The 19242-nt window shown below is 34.3% G+C and overlaps 1 protein-coding gene across 1 annotated transcript in view; it reads right to left on the bottom strand.

Moving 5' to 3' along the window:
• LOC124360659 (DNA mismatch repair protein Msh2-like) overlaps positions 1-19242 on the bottom strand; it is an 89680-nt gene that overhangs the window by 25982 nt on the left and 44456 nt on the right. The window contains 9 exon segments of the mRNA XM_046814475.1: positions 6-177; positions 298-443; positions 4256-4464; positions 7468-7665; positions 9056-9240; positions 14190-14378; positions 15305-15469; positions 17134-17244; positions 17746-17891. Of these exon segments, the coding sequence (XP_046670431.1) occupies positions 6-177; positions 298-443; positions 4256-4464; positions 7468-7665; positions 9056-9240; positions 14190-14378; positions 15305-15469; positions 17134-17244; positions 17746-17891 (1521 nt within the window).

The following is a 19242-nucleotide window of genomic DNA, read 5'->3' as shown; positions in this document are numbered from 1 at the left end:
GGTACCTGCAACACTTATAACCTCGGCAACAATAGCCTCCTGCTGTTTGGTATACTCATCTCTTGCTTGTTGATATTCATTGTTAAGATCCGTCAACTCGTTGCTGCGGAACCGCACTCCACTCTTGTTTGCATCCAACTCTGTGTATCCTTTTACATTGCGAATCACTTTTTCATCCTACAACACAGATTAATCTTATTGTTTTATTTATTATAGATAGAAGGGTTCACAGTTCTACTTTAATGTTGAACTGAGTAATGTTATGAGTTACTCTTGTACCTAATTTTACTAACATACCTTTAAAGTCACTCTGAAGAAATAACCATATTGTGAGTTGGACTCCAATTTGATTGTCTTGCCAGGTTCCAATGAAAGATCTCTTGCAGCTTTGTTCAAAGTTTTTCTAATGTCATCTTCATAACTGTCCATTTTATACCTCAGTTCTAGAAAACACAAGTAAAACAATGTTTGTTGCATTTTGAAATTGAATAAAGCATGTAAACTTGTGGTAATTCAAATAAGTTATCTGTATTTTATTGCGTTTTTACTGCATTCCCTTTTTATCTTGATTTTTGTGTTTATCTGGATCACTTCCAGTCTTAATTAATCCAGATAAACGAGATTGTACTGTATGTGATCTGATAATTGGATTATTTACATCACAAACATTTATAAAAATTGGCAAGTTTAAAAATAACACAAAAGTTACATATGAGATGTGACATATTAATTATTTTCAGCTTGTTGTTTTTGTGAAACCTCATTGTTTTCAAGCTGTTTTAAGGGTTCCTAGTGGTCAGGTGCTATTGGTCAGTTTGTGAGTGGAAGTCCTCACTATAAAATATAAGAGAAGAGAAATTTCAATGTTATAAACATTTGTTTATTAAACATGTGGAAGCGCAACAGTACATGTTCAAATTATTGTAATACAATCAGAGCAAACATTTTTTTGACAACAGTTCAGCTCTGCTACAGCTACTTGGAATAACTGTGCTCCTATTTGCGCTTAATGCTGGCCGCACACCAAACTTCATGTGACCTGATATGACTCCTAGACCATTGTAACAAATGGGATTGTCACACACCACTTTAACATGACAGGAAACATGAATGTTGAACAACAGCGCTGTTGCAGCCAACATAGTATTATGACAAGACATGACTGAGCCAACAAAACTGTGCATGTGCGACTCCTCTTCACAGTTCAGCAGAACTCTCAACAACAGCCTGATTTTAGGATCACTAGAAACTGAAACTAGATTGTACAAATTCAATGGAAAAATTCTTATTTTACTTGCACAAATTCCAGAAATATCCTTAAGGCCACCAGTTCTTAAAGACCAGAAACTGCTTAAGGTTGGAGCTGCTGGAAACTGGTAACAACCAAAAGCTGGAAGCACTATAAAACCGAGACCTGCCAGGGGCTGAGCGGTCAGAAACCGGGAACTGTCTGAATGCTTCCCTGGACTGGCTTCTAGAGTCAAAAAATAAAGGAGACTAAGAGCTGTTAGAAGCCAGGAATCCTCAGAAGTTGAGAACCTGAAAGAGCTTTCAGGAGGAGTTTTCAAAAGTTGAGTGCTACTAGAAATTGGGAAGTCTCAGAGGCTGGGAGCTCTCATAGTTTAGATGCTTTTAGTTTGAATTTCAATGTAAAAAGCAATACCTGACCATTTTATGAATTAGAAAATGTTTTAAAAATGGTTTTTATTCTATTTAATTTTATTTCTTTTATGAATAAAACTAATCTGCTCCATTATTAACGGATATTGGAAAACACCTTTAGTTAACACTTTCACTGCCGCACTGTCACCCATTTTAAGGATTTTAAAATAAATATAGTCTTTTAACCAATTATAAGATAACCATGGGACTTAAACATTTTTTAAACTTAGTTATTCCTCTTTCTACACAAATGCTCATACATAAATATTTTTAAACAGAAAGTCTTGTTTTAAATCTTAAAAACATAATGTATTTGTGTAAAAAAGAAACAGTTGACCAAAAAACATCACCACGTACTAGTTTATAACATAAATAAATTTCTTATTATTATTTGCTGTATTTAGCATTGTCAATATTGTCACTATAGCTACACATATTTACAATTGAAATCCACTAATGTTTGAATATTTTTACAGTGTGGAAATTCTTGAAACATGGTTCTTTGCATATGGCAATTTTGCACTCGCTACACTGATAGGAAGTGTCTCTTCTTGCAGACATGTCTGATTGTTTTTAGTTATCAAAGAGCATAATACAAGTTTTTATTACTATTTTGCTTATATTTGTTATTGGAGTTAAAAAACAATGTCAACATACTTGTTTGCATCTCCAAGATGTACATCGGTAGTAAACTCAGGATCATTATCTGAATCATCACTTTCATTGTCACTTGAAAATATGAGTAACTCTCTTCGATACTGTCACGATTCATTATATTTATTCACAAAATAATCGTTGTAAACTAAAGTAATAGCAATCAAAACAATAATAGTGCAGATGACAATTTAGCAGAATGATAGCAGTGCGACAACAAACGGGCGACATGGCTTGACGACGAGTTTGTAAACAAACCACTTTTCCTGATATTGCAGATGACTGCCAACATAGATAATCATAGATCATAATCCATAGAGTAAGAAATAAAAACATGGAAATAGCGAATTACTATCAATACCGAAGTACAAATACATTTTAATTCATTTTTATTATTCTAAAAGTAGATGCCATCAAAAGACGTTGCCGGCAGTCTCTAGAATTATATGCATGACATCAAATGACATTGTCTGCAGTTAAAGTGTTAAGAGTATAAACTACTATTTACATATATTATATTTATTAATCTAACATTTTTAGAAATTTTAAAATTAATGCCTCATTCAAAAAAATTTTCTTATAGGTCAAGATGTTGCCGATGGAGGAAATATGCAGGATGTTCAGCGGCTGAATGGTCCACAAAATTCTTTCCCTCAATGAACCGCGATACCTAGGTGAGAGGCTCACATTTCAGGCGGAGGTGTCTCAGAGGGAGAGTCGCCATGGTGGAGCGGTGCACTTTCCAAAAGTATCAAAAGAGTGTGGGAGAAAAAGTTTTTCATTTTTTGGCCAAAAATTGTATAATGACCTCCCGCATAGCCTTAAAGAAAACATATCTGTAGATACTTTCAAACGTAGATTAAGAAAAATGCTCATTAGTAAGTAAGTATGTCACTTGTGATTTATTTATATCTTAATGGAACTATGTATTAACTTGAGTTGTTCTGTAAATCAGTGTACCTAAGAAACGCTTCAAAATAAAGGCATTTTTATTTATTTATTATTTATTTATTATTATTTAGGTGGTATCAGTTAAAAAAGTATGTAATTTTAATTTTTTTAACTAATAAATTATTTTAATGGTTATTGGCATAGTTAGTGCAAAGTTAAGAGCAAACACTTTTTTCTGAAGTATACACTTATGTTCAGTCTCTGTAATTGGGGTTTTATAAGTTCCAGTATGCTTTCTAAAATAGGAATGTTCATCCTGATATAATTGTGAAACTTGTTATGGGTAACTCTAATTTCAACTACCTACCCACCATGCAGCAATATCCCTAGCTTGGTTTATACTGTAAATCTACGAGTATACTTCCTCTGAAGACCAACAATTGGATATAGTTCCAAAACATCACAATCTTACAGGTATTACCATTACTTCCCATGTAACACCAACTAGACTATCTTTTTACATACTTCTCCCACAATGGTAACAACAAGCGGGGACTAAACAGCTTTGACATCCCTCCTTTTCGTCAATATTAGCAACAGAGTTGTGTTAGGGAGTAGCCCTCTACCATGTGTGACAATATGTTTAATGATTTGACCTTTATTCTTGTTCTGTCATGTGGTGTTGAATTGAGTGTGTGGCCAGCTTAACATGTATCCACACTAACATCTGTTGCCCCACTTCTTTCCAACATTGTTTATCAACCCATGAATGATCCAAGAATTGAATAAACTAGTACTGTATTACAACAACTAACTTAAAATATATTAATTTTTATTCACAGGTTTTACATCATATTGGTAGTAGAGAGAAAAAATTACATATAGTGCATAGCTATGTTTAAAATGTTTTACTAAATTTTATTATCATTAGATCAAAACTAAATTATACCTCAGTCATGAACATTATTAAAATTACCGTACCTACATGTGCTAATCTTACCTGATACATTCAAGGTGTTCATATAACAGTTCCAAGATTTTTACTTACCTTTTAGATCATCATCAAATTCTGGTTTTATCAAAAACTCTCCTTTGTCAACCAAACTGAAATCCAGTGTAGATTCAATCATTTCCTGGAGATTTTGCATGTCCAGTAATAGAGCTTGCATGGGTTGAAAGAATACACTACTTATTGTAACATTTTCTTCACCTAGAGTCTCGAGAAGAAATGGGAATTTCTTTAAAGCTTGATATATCCTATAAGGGAAAACAAGAACAAACAATATAACAAATTAGTATTTATTACATACAAACAATCAGTTTGTATACTACTTCAATCTTTATTTTGTAAATAACATAAACTATAATGTTGGTAGAAAAATTTAAAAACTATTTTTGAAACAAATGTAATGCAGTATGGACAAGACAATCATGATTTTCTTCCAATTTCATTTATAATAATCACAAAGAAGAAAATACTAAAAAAGAACCCAAATTTAGTCCCTAGGGGAGTAAGTCAATGGTGATTTAATTTTGTTATTTAACCCTCGAGCGCTTTTCGTCGTGGCCGTGACTAATTAATGCCTATTATGACAGCCAAAGTCACGCCTGTGACTATATAACAGCGCTTTGTATTATATTCATATTAAAATAGCAGTAAAATAGTCAAATTCGATATCATTTGAAAGATGAAGATTTGTTATAGTACATATAATCGGAACAATGAATAATTGTGGAGCCAGTGCATTACGTCATACTTTGTTTTGACGATACGTTACAACTGCGTACTGTTGACAGCTAACTGCGGTGTTGCGTGATTTTACAAACATGGATCATGATACTTTGGAACATTCTAGTGAAATTCCAGATGTTTTATATGAATATGTATCTAGTGAAAATGATGCAAGTGACATTGAAGCTCCTGATATACGAGGGGGTACCCAAAAAAAAACCGGAATTACTTTATAAAAATTATATATTATCAAATTTTTTACAATACGACCTTATCTCCTTCAAAATAATCTCCATTACAACTAATACACTTGTCCCAACGGTATTTCCATTGATCAAAACATTTTTTGTAGTCATCTTTAGAAATGGCTGCAAACTCGAACTTCGTTTTTTTCTTAACCTCTTCAACGCTGTCAAATCGTTGACCTTTCAAGCCTCTTTTCATGTGTGGAAATAAATAAAAGTCGCATGGAACGAGGTCAGGCGAGTAAGGTGCGTGGGGCAGCCGAAACATGCCGTTTTTGGCTAAAAACTGCCTAATTGCCTAACAGCCATCTGTGTGTGCCGGTGCGTTGTTGTGGTGGAAGAACCAGTCTCCAATCTGCCACAAATCGGGTCTTTTCTGGCGAACACTGTTGCGCAATCTTCTTAAAATCTCCAAATAAAATGTTTGGTTGACAGTCTGACCTGGAGGAACAAACTCAGAATGAACAATGCCTTTAGCATCAAAAAAGCAAATCAACATGGTTTTGATGTTTGATTTGACTTGCCGACATTTTTTTGGACGAGGTGAAGATGGCGACTTCCATTGGCTTGACTGTTGCTTCGTTTCTGGGTCATAACCATAGCACCATGACTCATCATCAGTAATTACCTTTTCCAGAAAATCGGGATCATTTTCGAGATGTTCTTTCAGAAGGCGGCAAGTTTCAACTCGATGTGCCTTTTGATGGTCAGTCAGAAGTCGAGGAACAAATTTGGCAGCAACCCTTTTCAGTCCTAAATCTCCTGTTAAAATTCGCTGAACCGAGCTCCAAGTTAACCCACTACTCTCTGATAGTTCCTCAATTGTCTGTCGACGGTCGGTGAGCACAAGTTCACGAATTTTCTCAACATTTTCGTCCGTTCGAGAGGTTGATGGACGTCCAGAACGAGGTTTGTCTTCAATCGACATGTCGCCATTTTTAAATCGAGCGAACCACTCGTAGACCTGAGTTTTCCCCATAGCATCATCTTTGTAAGCTGTATTCAACATTAAAATAGTTTCTGCAGCATTTTTACCAAGTAAAAAACAAAATTTCACAGCTGCACGTTGTTCACTTAAACTTGCCATGACAAAAAACGAAACAAGAACAAAACAGGGTTAGCGAAAACAGTCACTACGAACGAACAGAATGCACTAGGACAACGGAACTGGGGTCACTGAGCTCGCAATGGGTTGCGCGACACACGCCTAGCGGCAGGAATGTGTACTTCACGCTGCCGGCAATACAATTCCGGTTACTTTTGGGTACCCCCTCGTACCTTCAGACATTTCACTTTGTGATCTTTCAAGTGGCAGTAGTGAAGAGTAGGAAAAGGACCCTAATGAACTTTCAAGCTAGGGTCAAATTACGCCAGTGCACAGTTTCCTAAAGCCAAAAAAAGGGCCGAAGCATATTTTGGTGCTCTGGCTGTAATACAGGTGTGCACAGGGAATGTTTCCACTTATTAGAACATTTCTGGAGACCCCTTAGGCCAGAGAAAAAAAGTAAGGCATCACAAAGCAGTGACTCCGAGTAATCACGGGGAAAAAATTGTGTACAAAGTGTATATATTTGTAAAACTTATTAAATTTGGAATAATATGGCTATTTTGAAACTGTTTTTTTTGTGTACATAGTGTAATCTTGAGTAGTAGATGTTAGGACATGACAAAATTTTGAAACTTTTTTTACTTCGGAGGGCTACAAACCTGAACAGGCAGAGGGTAAGTACAATACTGTTATACTTCGTTTATTCCTTATTGTTTTGTGAATACACTGATACATAACATGAACAATTTAATTACAAAATTGTATTTTATACGGTTTTTTAAAAAGAGAACTGTAAAAACACCAAAAAAGCTGTGGCACTAAGGAAGTGGGTATGTGGCACTCGGAGGGTTAAATATTAAGGTTTTTGTTTCAATAACTTAAATTTCTTTTCTCATATAATTTTGTTTAAGCTTTTCACACCTGAGGAAGAGAGTGTTTTATTTTTGTAATATACAATGATATCATACATATGTTGTCCTAATATCCTTTCAAATTATTTATTGTCAATAACTAACTTTAAACAAAAATTATTCAGCAATTGAGAAAACACACATTCAGAAGCATGTGCATGTGCTTGCACATGACATATTGCATATACAAACAATCACACACACGTAAAATTACATAAAGATACTTTTGTTCTGTTTTCTACATATTTAAATAATGACTGCAAAAACTTAAATTAAAAATAGCCATCTGAACAAATCCTAGATTATAGGAAATTTGTAAATCACCTGTAACAATCTTGCATTGATGCCTTTTTTCGTTGGAGACGATTTGATAGAACTTGAAGATCAGGTATGTGACGTAAGTTCTCCTCTGTCAGGGCTTGACGGAGCCCTGTATCATTGGCTATAGTATTTACTATATCATGACGTTCATTAATAGCTGCCAGGTCTCTCAGAGGCTGCTTCACCCATTGAGCCATCAATCTACAACAGTCGGAACTGTAATAACTGTCAGATTTAACACATTATCAATTGATTATTTTTGTATTTCAAGTGATTTTTTTGTGTTTCAGTTGTAATTTATAATTTTATACATAAATTAAATTAATTCTTGATAAGTTTTCATATGTGCTTGGTGACTATTTGTAATCCTTTACCACAAATTAATTTATAATTCTTAAATATTTAAAATATAAATATAGTTTTACACTTTCCTCACTATATCCTTGCATTGTAATACAATTACAAAATTACTGTCCTCAAATAGTGTGCAACATTACTAAGATGCAACACTATGTTGCTTGAGATCTGATATATACTGACAATGATATATATATATATATATATATATATATATATGTATTGAAATGTATGGACACACGCAAGGCAAACACGTGACTTGTCTACTCACTTAGTAACTCTTGTGAGTTAAAATTAATAACTCATGTACATACTTAATAACAAAATAAACTATTAAAATTTGTTTAGGAAAAAATTAAAATTAGGCACAATAATTAGGCGGAATGTCTCCCGAGTGCAACTGTATGGAAAGTCTAGAGAATGGATTTAGCTTTTAAAATAAACACCACGGAAAATTGGTATTATTATTGACTTTGGCAATACAATGTATATATATTACATTCGGCTATATATATTGTCAACGCAATAAATATATTCTATTATAAGCATTTCACGGTCAAGAGAAAATCGTAAATGGTGGAAAAATTAGAATTGTCCACAATATATATATCCATGGGATTGTGTACCTTCACTGGGTTCCTGAAGGACAAACAATAAAATTAATCAATATTACTCTCGAGGTACTTTCTAAAGTATGTAAAAGAGTAGAAAAAAACTACCCAAAATGTGGATGGACAAATCATCGCTTCTCTACCAAGACAATGCATCAGCTTATTCCGGGTTATCTGTCAAGAGGTTCCTAGTCAAGTACTGCATCCCAGTGTTAGAACATCCACCTTATTCACCAGATCTTGCACCATGTGATTTCTATCTGTTCTTTAAAGTGAAATCTGCATTAAAAGGGACAAGATTTTTTAGTATGTGGAAGCTGTAAAAGAAAAAGCGGCACATGCCCTGAAGGAGCTGACAGAAGAAGACTTCCAGCACTATTTTCAGCAATGGAAAATTAGCATAGAGCGTTTAGGGGTAGTGTTGGTAATAATAAGTGATTATGTATAAAATTAAAATAATTTTTTTTACGTCAGTCTCGTTATTTAATAGCCACACCTTGAATTTACATAAATGCATCACCATTTTTTAATGTCTGACGTAGCTTTTCTCCCAATAAACATAAATTATTGTTCAATAATTTTACTTTACTTTACAAAATTTAAACCAAAAATATGTGCTTTACCGATGACCTTGCTGGGTTCGACAGTGGTCCAGCAGTCCTAAGACACTGTGATGTTTAGCAGCTGAGTGTCCAGGCTGTGGCAGTAAACTGAGGGCAGCCACTGCAGCCGAGTCCAGGTGAACAAACCTACTGTGGTCCAGAAGCTGCAGTTTGAACTGTCCAAAGTTTTCTCCATCATTACACAGCTACAACGAGACATTACAAACATATAAATAGCCTGCTATATCGTATTCATATAATGTATTATAATAAACCTTAACAGATAATTTATTAGTGGTGTACTAGTAATGAAACTTCAGACTGATGTAACCCTTGCAGCACCGTAAGCACATAGAAGTGCGAGGGCTGACCATGCTCTAGATACCATAAGAACGGTAAGTATACACGGTAATCGATTGTTTGCTTTGTTTTGTGATGCTGGTTCTGAGTTAGTTGACTAAAGTGTGCAGGAAGTGACTGCATGTCTTGTTATCTAATCATCAACAAGATGGAGTTTTTACAAGTTTCCAACTTCATAAATAAATAAATAAACATGCCTTTTATTTCAAGCGATTATCAGATAAAACTGTTTTTCATAATAACTCACGTCAACATGATACAATATATTTTAGACACTAAACTTATTTAAAACAGTTAAAAGTATAAAACGTTCACTCCAGTGAAAAGAGGTGCTTCTTTAGCTGAAGTTTAAAATGGCGACCTTTAAGCAATTTAAGGTCACAAGGGAGACCGTTGTACAACTTTGGACCAAAATGGGAAAACCCCCTTCGACCAATCTCCAACCTCACTTTGTTAAAGTGAAGTTGGTTACTCTGCCGAGTGTTGCGGCAAACAATCTCAGCACGACTGCACAGCCTTTCTGCCAGGTACCGTGGCTCCCGCTGGAACAGTACATTGTTTATAAGGCAGCAAGTCTGCATCCTACACACGGCATCCATGGTCATGAGTCCTGCAGCATCTCGAAAGGGTGACACGTGATCTCTTTGACAGAGCCCGTATACAAAACAAATTGCAGTGTTTTGCATTCTTTGAATTCGTTCTGCGTCTTCCTTTGAGATGCTATTGTCGTATGCAGGAAAACAGTAATAGAAAATTGGCAACACGACAGACAGGACAAGACGCAGCTTAACGGACTCTGGAAGGGTGGATCTCAGCATATACACGCCTTGCAGTCTCCCCAGTGCTCTCTGAGAAACATGTGAATATTGTGTGAGAAAATGTGAGAAATGTGAGAGTCTTTATAAAATGTGAGAAACATACACAGTAAATATCGCGCATCGAGACCATATCGCGCAGACCTTGGATGATTTGAGTTCACACAGAGTGGGGTAAATACCCCTCCGACGCTGTGATGCCGCCCTCTCCCAGTATCCCCACCACTTAGATTAGATTAGATAGATACCCCACCTCAGTATTCGCTCTATTAGATCTTCTGATTGATCCTGTCCAGTCGGTCTCGTTCACTGCTGCGATTCGTTTAGTTGAACCGGTCACTACAGAGTTACTGAGCCTTCCCGCTAGAGCGTGTTTTACCGGTCATCGTGCTGACCGAAAAAAATGAATGACTGGATGTAATGACCGAGTGAACAAAAGGATCTGCAAGTAAAAAAGTGTTGGAATAGAGGAAGAAACAGCATATCGTACAGTGAATGGATAGATCTATAACAATAAATATATTATTTCAGGAATCTAGTAAATCAAATATATTTATTAAAACTTATTTTAAAAATGTAATTGTAAGTTACCAGATAAATTACTAAATATTTTAAATGTTAATACTTATAATCAATGGACTTGGTTGATTTATATGCCTTTGATTTATCATAAGTAAGGTTATTCCCTACAAATGGGGAGACTACTTACTTTCCCCATTGAGTTATATGATTACGGTTTTATTCTTAATCGGTTATCAGGGAATGAAAGTAACGACTGAACAATTTTGAGGACCTAGTGTAACCTAATGCATAAACTATAGTTTTAGTTAGTTCCATATAATATTAAGCTATTTTCCTTGGATAAGAGTTTTTAAATGAACTTAATAATAATATTGTAAGTTTTAATGATAATTAAAAATAATACATCTGGTTTGAAAAAATATCAAATTTATTCAGTTGGCAGGAAAAAGTGAACAAAACGTTCTAGGTGAAAGGGTCTTTTGAAACACTCTGATCTGGATCACTTGTTCACTTGACTGACCCGTTTGAATTAAACGACACATCTCTAATGTCCATTGCCAGCAGGGGACCCCTCCTGCACGATACTGCTCAGATATTTGCTTCTGCACAGGTTTCTTTACGAGCTGTTGACCTATAGCACATCAGCCATAACAGTTTAGGAGCTCTGGTTTCTGCTGTAACCTAGCGGCTATAAGGAGTACCACATGCGCTGCCAGTGGGACGCCATTTGTCTAGTTGAACAACAGCTATTGCAAGTTAACTTGTTTTTCACTATTTCGTAGTTAATTTCTCGTTATTCAAAGTGTACTTACTCAGTCCTGTCACTGCAAATGAGATGATGTTCATATAAAGTGAGTTGTTCACATTCTTAGCAAAAATCCACATAAAAGTTGTGCGTTTATTTTTTGTAGTAGTTCACTTAAATAGTTTTAGGTTGGCAGTGTTGACTCGGGGTTATTTCCCACACTGGTCTTGGGGTAATTACGTGCACGTTGCTGCCATGCACGGTATTCCCCCAAATGCTTCAAAATTGTTTACATTTTGGTCACAATTTTTAATTCATTGTAGATACCGAGGATGTACCTTAGAGCAACTCAACGTCAAAGCTGGACTCCTGATCAACTAAAATCAACATTGAAAGCTATTAAAAATGGAGGCTCCATAAGAAAAGCCGGGAAGGAATTTGGAATTCCAGAATCCACATTAAGGGACAAATTAAAATAGCTGACAATGGAGATTTATTTCCAGCATTAGGACGAAAAGCAATTTTCACCCCAAAGCAAGAAAAAGAAATTTCCGATCATGTAATTAAACTAACAAACCTTTTTTACGTGCTTACTCATATAGAACTGAGGTGTCTGGCTTTTGAGTTCGTTAAAAAGAATCACATTAAATACAACTTTAATAGAGAGCAAGGCATAGCTGGGTATGATTGGCTTTACTTGTTCACTAAAGAAATCCTGCAGTAATAATAATAGTAATATCTTTATTGCATTTAAACAATTTCTGACATTGTATTGCAAATGTCAACTTTAACACATTTTGTAAAAAAAACCATGTACACGTTTTCAATCAGTCAGATATACATTTTAAACATTCATACAGACACATCCATTCCGACATCAGATCCAGCTGTTGAATTTTTATTTTTAAATTTCCGAGTGGCTCATCATGAATTCTTCAACAGAGTAAAACGCTTTAGTCACCAGCAGTAAAGCTTAGAGAACCCCGACAATACTAGCATTAACAGAATTCGAGCTTTCAGTAGGGAGACACAGACAAATTTTCTGATAGGAGTTTCTTACTCCAGCAGAAGAATTTCAAGAACCCATTGTAAAGGATGATGCTTAATCTTTCTTTACAGGCACGTGCTCTGTTGGCTCACCTGTTGTTTCTATTTCAACCAATTATGCTGAAACTGCACCATTAACAGGAGGCATGTGTTATGTTATCTCACCAGTCCCTTCTACTTCAACAAATTGTATCGAATCTGCACCATTCACGGAAGTAACTCTGATCCCAAAACATATCAATAACAACAATAAGGACAAGGATAAAAAAATGCATTCGAAAATACTTACCAGCACCCCCATCAAGATGAGTTTGGAAGCACAAAAAGAAACAAAATGAGGAAAAGAATCTGCAAAAAGAAGGTGGACAAAAAAAAAGAAGCAAAACAAAAAAGGGTGTACAAAATCATCCATAAAAGCAGTAAAGAAATTACCACGGAAGTTGGGTTTTAACAAGGAAGACATGCCTAACCATTCACACAAGAAGCAAAAAATGATTCAACCATTTCTGAAACAGACAAGTCTGAGTTATCATTGAATGAAATGTGTGATGACAATGAGTTTGACGACAATGATATGACATTCAGTGATAAAAATAATAATAATGCATTTTCTGTGACGAATTTGGAAGAAACAATGAACAGTGGTCCCAATGCTTCAAATGTGGATTCTGGGCACACTCGGAGTCTAGTGGCTGGGACAGTCCTGGATACTATGAATGCGATTTGTGCATAAAAAAAGAAGCGAAGACGAAAACATTGTGCAAATAATGTTTATAAATTATACTTCTCAAATATAACACCTATCTTGTTTATGTTTCTTTTTTTAAATAAACTTATTAGTTTTATAAATAAAATATGTCAAACTATTTTTGGTGGTTAATTTTATTTTTAACACTCATAAAAATTGTGTGAAATTACTCCAACCCCTGCGCGGTGTTACCCAATGACATGGGTAATACTGTGCACATTCAAGGCATTAGTTAGAATGTTTCATTCTATAAGTATAACATTTACAGCTTAGTGGAATTTTTATATTGATAATGTATGTTACTCTTTAGAAAATATATATTGGAGACTATTTCAAGTAATCTATGGTCAAACAAAATTGTCCTTCCTTAAGTGCGCAGAATTCCCCCAGTCTCTCCTATATTGTATTGTATTCCACATACCAAAGTTGGTATGGCTGCTTGAAAATCCTTAGTTTTGAATTCTTAAGTATCAGAAAAGTTCAAAGCAACCTAAACCATGAACTAAAAACCCCACACCAAGTAATCATGCACTATTATGCATTACGTAGCACCATACATATAGTAATTGGCCTTGAAATCATAATTTTAATATAAAGCAATCCGTGATTTACTTTTGCGATAAAAATGGAAATTTAATATTATTGTAATCACATCATTAAAACCAAGATTTATTATAAAAAAATATTACCTGTACTTATAAATGCTAAGTATGAAAAATGAATATGGGAGGATTGAAATTTTGTACAACTAAATTAATTAGTGACACTATACCGTTAGAAAACAGATGAGTTTGTAAGTCAAATTTCAGTCTTGTTGTGGAAGTATAAGTAACAATTTGGTTAATCCGTCAACATTTTGATAGCGAACGATTAGTATTAGACTTATTTCATGGATGAGAAATAAATCAAAGTAACAACCTCTAAATATCTAATAATGGCTCCAAGTGCAGAGAGAGCTGTAGTAAACTTGCTCTCAGGCAGAGCATTGACGCTCTGTTGCTGCCCTTCCTCAAACATGATCAGTCGATTGAGGTCTTGAGTAGTGTCATCTCGGTTAAATTCAGAGCGCTTTCGAGAAGTAACCAGTAAACCACTCCTCTCGATCACCTAATACATAAAACACAATATGTCTTATTGTTTTAAACAAATCATTATATATAGGGTGAGTTAAAAGTATGGATACACTTTGTTTAGTGTTTGATGCCATTTTGTTCTGGGTTGAGATAGAAAGCTTTAGTTTCCACTATTCTTCTTCTTTGTCAAGACCTTAGACAATAACCAACAATCTTTAAATGTATGCACATTCTGTACATTGAATAGTGTCAATTGATTGAAATAGAGAATTAACTATTACAATTAATTGTAAAACTCTATAAAAAATACATTAATATAAAATACTACAATATTACTATAAAATTACCTTTCCAATGAGGTGTCACTTAATGGGTCTTTACAATTAAAAATTTTGAGCTGCTTCCCCTCCCCCTCCCAAAGAGTCCCATAAATGGGCAACATTGTAACAGTGACTAAAAAGAAGTTCACTTATATTTCCTAGAAAGGTGTCCCGAGTTCCACCCCTCCATCTTTACTATCTCCATCAAAAACTAAACAGAGAATATCCATACATAGATACATATATATATATATATATATATATATATATATATATATATATATATAATGTTTTTAGTTATTTAGAAAGTGTTTTAGGAAATATAGATTTGTAAATTTGACTTGAAAAATGTCTAAATTCTCATTTGATTCTAAACTCATAGTGAAAAGATTACACATAATACCTCATGGTTAGAGCACTTGTTACGGTTTTAATCATTAAAAACAATACTGCCAGTAGGTTTAAAATGCTGTACTACTACCTAACCTCGACTTTGAAGATTAAGTAAATGACACAATTTAACTGAAAAGTTAACAAGTCAAATATTTAAGAATTATTGTTTAAAAGTCTATTATTTACATGAAGTAAATAATAGTACAAATTATTTATAAATATCAATTTCAATATTAACAGTGTTTACTTTTTTAATAGTTTCTACATCAGCAATGTTGTCGGAAGGCAGAAGACACTCTCTAAGAGTTAGCTGGACCACCAAGCTCTCAAGATTGCTGTAGTAATCGTCATCAGCAAACTCACACACAGAAAATGTGTTTTCTATGGTGTCAACCAGAGCAACTCCCACAACCTGTTCACAAACAGACATACAACTCAATAAGGTATAAGAAAAATGTACCGATTGTTTTGGGTAATAAAATTCCATTAAAATTTGTGTAAGTGAAACATGAAGGATATAATGATTTTCAAATAATTGACTTATTTGTGAATATTTTTATTATTTTATATTAAACGCTTTTTAATCTTAAAGAGCAAAAAAGAAGCTTTTATTCAGTACTCATTTTCGATTCTCCAAAAATCATAATTCCTTAAATTATATATTAAAGGAATATACCACTAACAAATATGATTGTAATTATGGATAAGGTAGGAGTAAATCACAGCATGTGTCACGTAATGGGCTTCGGAGAGGTTGCTTGCAAAATTTCAAACCCTTTAGAACATTTCATTCTTGAGATGTCTACAGACAGATACACACACAGACAATCATAAAACAAGAAATGTTTGCATCTTCCCAGCAGACAAAAGAGAAATTGTGTCAAACTACTGAGTGATGACTTCAATGATGCTCGATCAAATTCCATGGTAGGACATGCACCATCATAAAACTCAATGTAGAAATGAAGTTTCATTACAAATTTAAAGTCAACAGATGAAATTGGGAGTGCCGATGGCCGAGTGGTCTAAGTCATTGGACTTTGGGTGTGAGTTAGATATAGCGCTGGTTCAAATCCTGTCTGTGACCGTTGCACTTTTTATCAGTACCATCGACCTTGTACTGTATCGACTCTCCCCCTTATTCTGTTTGATAAGATCCTCGCACAGGCTAGTGGCCCATGAGGACGGACAGAATGAGGCTTAAAAGGGGATCGGTCGCTCCTTTTATAAAAAAAATCTTTCTCAAGATATCTTGTCACACAATACATTCAAATTGTTAAGGTTTAGTAAGGTTGCATAACAGTGTTCACATAATAAAAGTTCCAGGGATCTATTGAGGGTACTACAACACAAGAAATGCACTGAAACCAAATCTTGTCAATGGCTTTCAACGTTGACTCTCTATACTATTATTTTTTTTATTTTTACTTTATGAATAAAAATTTTACATGTTAAAATTTCAAATAATTGTACTCAGTTTGCTTACAAATTTATTTACTCTCTTATTTTCTAAACTAACTGGTATCAATTAAATTTTGAAAACAATATATACATGTAGTTTCAAGCTGAGGCCAACATAAAAAAAAAAAACTAAAGCTAAGAAACTCGTTATACATCAATACTTGTTATACATGAACTCAAGATCTCATCACAGCATTTTGCTAGGAACAATTTGATAATCCCCCCTAACAGTCCTAATTTAGAACCCATTTGTTGTTTTCATCAGAAGAAGCATTTTGAAGGTCAGTACTGCACTGATGACAATAACGTGGAAATGATCATGTTCAGTCATTGTTAAATCAGGAGGAAATCTTCTATGACAACAGCATAAAAAGGTTGCTTGTAAATGAGATAAGTGCCTCGATACTGTTGACAGTTATGTAGAAAAGTAGATAAAAGTTTGAGTTTTCAAAATAAAATGTATACAAAAAGTGTACTTGATTTTTTATATGTCAAAACGGTACTTGATTAAAAACATGCCTCGTACACATATTAACACTTTGGCTGCCACGTGGAAACCACAAGAAACCTCAAATAACTACATATATGTCCTACATAGTTCTGTCTATAGCTGACCTTAGACTGGTGGTCAGTGGAGGGGCGAACTGCTATGATGCCTGAACCGGCAACCTGGTCTGAGTTGGAGAACAGCAAATCTTCAAACTGGTACAAATTTCCAGGCGAGCCCTTTATGACAAACAGAAACCAATTGGCAAACCAACAAAAGTTAACTATGTTCAGTTTTTTAGTTAAAAGAAACAAGAGTGATTCTAAATTTAAATTAGTTTGAATACAATAAGAGAGTGGCCAACTGTCATAGTTAGCCTAGATTGTCTAAAACAACCTTCCCAAAGTGGATAAAACATAAAATGTAATCTAGATTAGTCTCAACTGAAGATAATTTAAAAATAAAAGCTGGTATCAAAAAATACCTCCTGTAGGATTGTAAAGGTGAGTAATTATTTAACTATTCTTTAAGTTAAATTTAAAATTAAAATACCACAAGAAAGGAATATTATAACAACAAATTGTCATTATTATTTTTTTAAATCAATATCTTGAAGTAAAGTTTCAACCTAGATACCGACTTCAGTTAGTGAACTGTCTTATGCCAATATGTCGTTGCTATTTATACATAAACAACTGAATTAAACATAAGAATATTCTCACCAGCATATTTACTAGTACCTTGAACTCAAGTTGCCAAGAATCATTGGAAGCTGTAGAGCTTTTGGTGTAGACCTCAACCCTGTACTGTTTCACAAGCAGTAGCTCTCGCACAAACCCCTCAAACTGTGCTTTGTTCAGGATCAGCGACTCTAACTTCTCTGTACCTGCAAAATAATTATGTATCATCTAGTTAATATATTAAAAAATGCTAACTTTCAAACAGATGTAATCAAATAAGAACTATGTTAATTGGTTGAGATGGTTAATAGCTAAAAGAATTATCTTGTTGATCACAGTTTCAGTTTGAATAATTTTTAAAGAGGAAGGTTTAAAGAAGCTTGAGTAGAATCACTTTAACTGACAGCCCACTAAATGAAAACTATTTATTATCAGAGGAAATACCATAAGCACTCCAGGACTGGAAACTTGTACTAATTCCCTATTGGTTAGAAAGTCACATTTACTAGTAGCTAATTTATTTTTCAATTTTGTACAGTTATTCATAAGTTTTGATTTCAACAAACCACATCAATGCTTTTTTTGTTGAGAAAGATATCACTCACTACTTATTGTGATTAATAACCAACGTGTGAGGTGAAAACTCACTTTTTGCCCTCAGCCAGTCTGTTCCATAACAGAGTGGTGATTATATGGCAACATATTGGGAAATGTTGTATCAAAGGTCAAGGCTACATCTTCTTCATGGGCAACTGTGTGTTTAAAATGTCATATAATGAATTAAAAGAAGCTAAGTTACTCTCTCTCCCTCATAGTAGATTCAACACCTTATTGTTCTTGTACTGACCAGTTGGCTATTTTTTACCATACATATCTCAAACTGCTAAAGCCTATAGAATGGCTTATTAAGCATCTGTCTGGAATATCACATACATCTGTTGGACTAGAAAAAGCTGTAGTTCGCTGTCTTGAGAATTTTTAAACCAGTATCAAGAATTGCAGGGGCCAAAATTATGACAATGATTCTAACATGTCACCTTACTCCGGTCTTCAGGCCTGAAATAGTCTGCAATAGCAGATGCTGACCGATTTGTACTAAAAGGTTATGAAAAATACTAGTATTGTTGAGGCAACTATCTGAAGACTCTGTTGTAAAACCTGCTTGTAGGCTTGAGGCACAAAACTTTAAGACTAAGTTTCACCACTTTTCTTTTAGTTGAGTGGGACGACATTTTAGAAAGAGTTGACAAGTGTTCTAAATACTTGCACTGTGAAAATCTTAATCTTGAGGAAGGAGTAAAACAATTAAAAACTTTGAGAGAATTCGTCAGGCAGAAGAAAATGGTGTCTGCAAGTAACATTCTAGTGTCGACTTCAAGAAAAAGTGTCTGTTGGCATGAAAAAATAGAAGAAAATTCACAACTAATTTTATCTTTTATCCAACAGAATTTTAAGTCAATTTTGCAATTCAAAACAGACGATTTTTCCTTCAATTTGTTTTATTTCTTTATTACTGGATGTATTGTACTAAATTTTACTTTGTAGAATAAAGAAATG

The sequence above is a fragment of the Homalodisca vitripennis genome, chromosome 4 (assembly GCF_021130785.1).
Source record: "Homalodisca vitripennis isolate AUS2020 chromosome 4, UT_GWSS_2.1, whole genome shotgun sequence".
NCBI classification, from domain to species: Eukaryota; Metazoa; Arthropoda; class Insecta; order Hemiptera; family Cicadellidae; genus Homalodisca; species Homalodisca vitripennis.
Note: the sequence above shows the minus strand (reverse complement) of the source record. Positions and strands in the feature narration are given on the sequence as shown.